The following is a 6,433-nucleotide window of genomic DNA, read 5'->3' as shown; positions in this document are numbered from 1 at the left end:
TGATATGACCATCCATATGGCTATGAGAATTTTGTAAAAGGTCTCTCCGCTTTTCATTAATTATTTTGCGATCAAAATATTTAATTACTTTTTCTGATAAGGGAGATATAACATTCGAAAAGTATTCCGTATTTTGTAAATGAATCTGGTATTTCAAAGTAATTTTAGATTCGTCTTTTCTAAAAAATAAAATGTCAAAGAGGCATGTATGGATGAAATTAAGTTGGTGATATTTCTTTAAAAGTTATACTAATTGAATAAAATCGCTAATGAAATTTTACGAAAGACTCATCTAATAAGGAAATCGAAATTATTAATAATTCTTCAAGAGGAAGTAATCTGAGTTACTTGAGATCTTTATATTTGCGATACAACTGAACTTCCGTGTTTTTTGTTTAAACAAAAGTATTTTTTATAGGAAGCACATTCACTTCAGTGTTGAACATTTGAATGTAAACGTGTTTCAGACAATGAACAAAGACAGGAAAATGAATGTTTTGTATCAAAACATTTATTTACAGCTAAAATAAATCCCTTGTAAATAAATTATAAAGCTATTACTGTACATGTGAGTACAAAATTCAACACTTCAAAACGCTCCCAAAATTTTAAAGAACACCTACAGCTTCCAGTTCCTTGTGCTTGAAAGAATAGGTTTCACAGATTGCAGTCACTGAAGAAGTGCATACAATGAAAATAAAGCTTTTATAGAGGAAAGTTGGCAACATTTTCTGTTTGAACGAAATGATGAGATGAGGTTTCCGATCACAGTTGGAGGAAGAGCTAATACCTGAAAGAGAGGATTTATGCTTTATAATTGGATACCAAAGCATTTGCTTAATAGAGATGACATACAAAGAAGAAAGACATCACACAGATTTTATTAACGGCATTAATTAATAAGTGGAAGATTGAGTTGTTTAATTATTAGAGAAAAAAAAGCTTTAATCCTTAGATACTACAGTACAAAGTCTGTAATCCGGACTCGTCGGGACTTCGGCTATTCCGGATTATAGATCATAAATTTAAATCTGGTAAGATGGCATGCAGAAATTACACAATTAAAAATATGAAACCGTAATTTATGAAATAAAGAGCAATTATGATCTAAAGGGTATCAAATTTTACAAAAAAAAGCTTAATATTTATTTGTTTACTTTATTAAACATTTCTTTCAACGCGCTCATGCGTAAAGCATACATTACGCGCATTCTTTGCGCACATGCGTAAAGTTTGTGGCTTTGAGGTCCGGATTATAGATCATTCCGGAAAATGGAAGTCCGTATTACGGACTTTGTATTGTATTAATTTGAAACAATTTATTTTACATACGGAGTAGTTGAAAAAATATTTGTTTGTAAATTAAAATGTAACATCACTTTAAAACGTAGTTTCAATAAGATTTCCTATAAGTTACGTGCATGTGCAGTTCCATGTACTGAGCTTAAATTAATCAGGGGAGATGAAATTAACAGATCACATTATTATTATGTTTAAAATTAAAATGCATAACTAACATGTTTATTTCAAAAGGGTACATTTATTTTTTAAAAATTTTATTCTATGAGTGAAGAGTAACTTTATTTAAATTCAACTCGAGTATATGGTAACTCGAAGAGTTTAATGCGATAGACTTTAGTTTGCTAAATTAAATTAGGATTAAATGTCATAAGTCGCTTTTGTGACTTATCTTTACTTTTAATAATAAAACTTTAAAGCATCTGAGTTTCTGAGACTTATAACACTTTTAAATGAAATTATGATAGTTTTATACTAACTTACATCATTCTTGACTTAATGGAGTCCGTAGTGTCCGAGACCGTGTGCAAGAGCTCCATGTCCCAGGAGACCGTGTCCAGCCAAACCATAACCTAAGGGTCCGGCTCCATGCAAGCCATAACCCAAGTGTCCGGCTCCGTGCAAACCATAAGCCAGAGGAGCGGCAACTGCAGCATGGCCTACAACGGCAGCAGCGGGGGCTACATGATTGACAACTGGGGCGACGGGTCCAGCATAAGGGCTGGCGACAAGGGCAGCAGCGGGAGCGCTGGCAGCAGTTCCAGGTTCGTTGGTCTTGACGGTAGCGCGGAATCCATGTCCGTCAGCGACGTAGTCTACGCGTCTGGCCCTGCCATCAATGTCAGCAATGGTGTAGGATCCTTTTTTGTTGCCATGGGCATCACCTACTTCGGATCTAGAGTTAGCGGCACCAACACCATTGACGATGTCATATCCGAAAGCATAGTTGCCGAAAGCCTGTGAAGACAGAAAAAGAGCAGTTTTGTTAGATAATAATTTTTACAATTTAGGTATCTCAGTCTGAGAATGTTTAAATTTCGTTGTCAAACCTTGGAAAATATCAAATTATTATATGATAACTATGAATATTGTGCTTACATCTTGGCTGCGAGCACTAGTACTGGCTCCTGTGCTCACTAAATGTCCATGTCCATGCAAAAGACCGACAGCATGGGTGGCTGCAACAACAGCGAAAAGAATAGCAACCTGCAATGATTAAAGTATTGAATCAAAATCACGTAGTTCAAATTTTCATAAACCACTGTATTTTATCTCAGGAACTGGTAAGGGTAAAATGTTAATAGGTAATATTTAGTAAGACGCTTGATTCAACATATAAAGGCTACATGGATATTGTTGAATACAAAAATTGTTTATTTATTTATTTATTTTTTTAAATAAGGTTTTCAATAAAAACAGCTCTGAGAATAAAATATGCATTGAGATATTACTAATATTTACTTCAAAATTTTAACTAAACCATTCATTTCCTTTCTCAAATGAATTTAATCAAATTGAGCTAAATGAAGGGACAGATTTAAAATGCTGAACATCAGCTTAAATTAATCTAATAATCAAGCATTCTACTGCAAATCGTCCACAGATAGTCTTTAAACTTCATCTCACTGCCGTATCCTTTAAGAAGGTAAAGAATTATTAACAATCAGGCATTCGGCTGCAGGAAATTTATTAATAATCAATCAACTGCAGGAAACTTATTAATAATCAGTCAGGTATTCGACTGTTGGAAATAAAAGGAATGGGAAGTTAAAGAATTATTAATCATAAACATTTGACTGCAAATCGTCTGCATATAGTTCATCTCACCGCAGTTTCCTTTAAAATAATCATAGTTAAGAAGCTAAAGAATAGGTGAACGAGATTATTGAATAATAATCTTCGCGAATGGTCCATGAAAATGTGTAAGATCTAAAGAAAAATTATGTTGTTATTATTAAGACTATACTTTACAGGTAAATTTTAAGAAACATAATTTATTTAGATGTTGTTTGTAATACCGAAACCGATTTTTATGTCCAAAATATTTTAAATGGCATACATTAAAATGTATGCTAAAGAAAAGGGAAAAAAAGGACTTAGTATTTTACTAAGATTATTCCATCGCTCAGAAAACTCACAGCTTTGAAGAAATGATGCAGAGGAATATGGTGCTATGGTGCCGAGCATGAATATGAGCTATCAAGAAAATATCCAATCTAGAATCATATACAAATTACTTGAAAGGCTTTTTGACTTCAACAGATATTGAAATAGCAGGTACTGTGTTCGCATAATATTTCCGGCTTTTAATAAGCAACAGCATTAACCTCTTTTTAGAGGGTTAGTCTTGAAATTTATTTATTTCATCTTTACGTACCATATCAGATGAAGCTAATTGTATTGTTATATCTAAAATAAACTTAGTAAATGCTGTAAAGCAATCGGTTTTGTACATGCACATATTAGAACTCATTCTAAGCCACTTCACTGAATTATAAATTCTAAATTTCTACCCATCGTATTGTTTACATTTAAGTAATGCGAAAATGTTTATAGAAAACTGTTAGCAATGCATGTGCATTATTCGTTACGGCTTCATTATGCAGTGGAGCGAAAATTTCCTTTAGAAGCGGGCAATCACTTTATGCTGCTAACAAGAAAATGCAATAATTTTGTTTAAACCGCAATATCGAGAGTTTAGCCTGTTTGCGAAGTTAATTTTCAGCAATTTTGTAATTATCTTTCTCAGGATAAAATACAAGATTGCTCAAAAAATATTAACATACAAATCGAAGTCATTTCTTGCGATGGAAATATGAAATAATGCACAGCCATTCCAGATAATATGAGATAATAGCATTCATTCTGAAACATGCACAGTTGAATATTAGGGAACAGAATTTTACTCTTTAATGCGAATCTGTATACTTCTAAATTTTATAATATTAATTAAGTATAATTATTTGTATTAATAAAAGTACTTAATTTAGCCAAGAGAATTGCTGAAAATAAAGCTATGAAGTATTAGTCGAAGTATATTTCTATTCTGTTGCGTTTAATTAGTTAATCAACCACAAATAAAAGTACCGAATAATAACATAAAATTCAAAACATTAAGCAAGTATAAGTCACGGTAATAAAACTCACCTTAGCGATCATGTTGAAAAGTGCGATTAGTTAGCCACACGAGACTGAGTAAAACCGTAATGTCTTCTCCAGAATTCATCTCAGCTTATATATTCATCTTATCCAAGGACGATTCCCACTTGCACCATGAAGTACCTGTCCCCAGAAATGTTAAATAATCCAAAGAATGTTTTTAAGCCACCCCACCCAACTACATAGAAATATATTGATACCCCGACATCTCCTTGGGACCGCTTTCTTCATTAATGGTAGGGTTCGCGTCCGAGCAAAATGGTATGTATAATTCTTTTTTTGCTTCTTGTTCTACTCGTGCTCCTTCAGACGGTATGGCATGCCTGCAGGTAGATAAGAGAACATTCGATTATGCTGAGATGCGGAAGTAGGGATAAAAGGCGTGTGTCCACTCTTTCTTTTTTCTTTTGTTTTTTGCTATGGGCGTGATATAACCTTCGCCCACTTTTATGGATTCATAAATGAAGTTAGCGCTGTTTATGCTCGTAGAGCGTCTTTTGGTTTTTTGTCCCTGGAAAGTAAAGCAGTGATGGAACGATACTGAACTTCGTGCGATTCTTATTTTTTATTTTTGCGGTCACATGTGAAGAAAATAGATTACCGATAAGGAAAAATATAGAAAGTTTTGCCCGATGTGTCAATACATATTTGAACGATAAAAATGCATTTTTGTTTACAATTTATTGGGATTTTATATTTCGAATTTTAGCCTTTGATGTTTTGCCATTAACTTAATCCTATTCTTGAATTATCTTGAATTCTTGAATTAAATCCTATTCTTGAAATTAGGTTGGTTCCTAAACACCGCAGGAGTTTAGTTTACATAGATTACCCTTTTTTGTCGAAAATCTTTGTTCTTAAAATCTTTGTTCTTAGTCGCATAGTTTTCCCTTCTTTGTCGAAAATTTACGCACCTTTTTTACTTCCATGTACGAAGTAAAAAGGAAGTATTGTAATCGCGAAAAGTTTCAGCATATTTCACCGAAAATATCCATTTTGACCGCTATCGAATGCAATTTAACGATATTTCTGCGTGATATCTGTACATAAAAAAAGAATAAAATACTCTTTTCCTCCAAAAAAATTATAAAACTGCTTTAAAATTAATTCTGAAGAGAATTTTTCGTGGCGTCTGTACGAACGTATGTACGTACGTGCGTACGTACGTATCTCGCATAACTCAAAAACGAGTAGCCTCAGAACGTTGAAATTTTGTATATAGGACTGCTATAACATGTAGATGTGCACCTCGTATTTTGGTTGCAATCGGCCGAACCAAACGTATATAAATATATTTATATATATATCCCCTCTGTTACCCGGCTCAGTGATCTCAGTTTCTTTACTCTTATACGTTTGTAAATTGTACATTTTTTTGCTTTAAAAATGATTGAATTATGTTGTTCTTATCTTCCGGTTAAGGTTTTTATGCCTTTAGTAAATCTGTATGCAATATTTTTAGAATTATCAACAATTTTAAAGCTGTTTAAGTGCCACTAAGCCTAAAAATTTTTTTGATGGCGGCTCTTGCTTGTTTACATTTGAAAAAGCAGACTAGTGGATTTGTTGCCAATCTAGAGAAACTTAGCTTCGCAACAATAAAGATAACGCCTTCATTTATTATTGCGAATTAAATCATGCTTAATCCTTTCTGGAATTTTTTTCGAGGAAATAAGTGTTTAAAATTTGCTTCGTAATTTTTAATACATATATTTTGAGTTTTTATGTATTTTTGGCCTTGTCGCGAAGTGAGAACTGAATTAATTGAATGAGAAATACTCAATCGTCTGTGAAAAACTGTTTCTTTTTTGTTTTGTTTGCTTAATTTCCTTTATAAATCGTTCTAGCTTTATTATAGTATTTGAATAGAACATGTGGCAACGATTAGATAATTCTTTAAATGATATAAATTTTGTGCATTCTGAATTATAATATGAACGAAATTTAATATTAAGTGAATCTAGCGCCAGAGTGT

General features: G+C 32.8%; 1 protein-coding gene across 1 annotated transcript; it reads right to left on the bottom strand.

The window, feature by feature from the left end:
• Positions 1–493: 493 nt before the first annotated feature.
• On the bottom strand, positions 494–4,599 carry LOC118191825 (adult-specific rigid cuticular protein 15.5-like). The gene is made up of 4 exons (XM_035362681.2): positions 4,447–4,599; positions 2,398–2,505; positions 1,783–2,256; positions 494–790 (listed from the first exon to the last, which is right to left on the bottom strand). The coding sequence occupies exons 1-3, from the start codon at positions 4,456–4,458 to the stop codon at positions 1,795–1,797; spliced, it is 582 nt and encodes a 193-aa protein (XP_035218572.1). The 5' UTR covers positions 4,459–4,599; the 3' UTR covers positions 494–790; positions 1,783–1,794.
• Between the last annotated feature and the right edge of the window lie 1,834 nt (positions 4,600–6,433).

The sequence above is a fragment of the Stegodyphus dumicola genome, chromosome 2 (assembly GCF_044657685.1).
Source record: "Stegodyphus dumicola isolate Sdum_Otavi_A_Nest chromosome 2, ASM4465768v1".
Classification (NCBI taxonomy): Eukaryota; Metazoa; Arthropoda; class Arachnida; order Araneae; family Eresidae; genus Stegodyphus; species Stegodyphus dumicola.
This window is presented reverse-complemented; position numbering and strand designations above follow the sequence as displayed.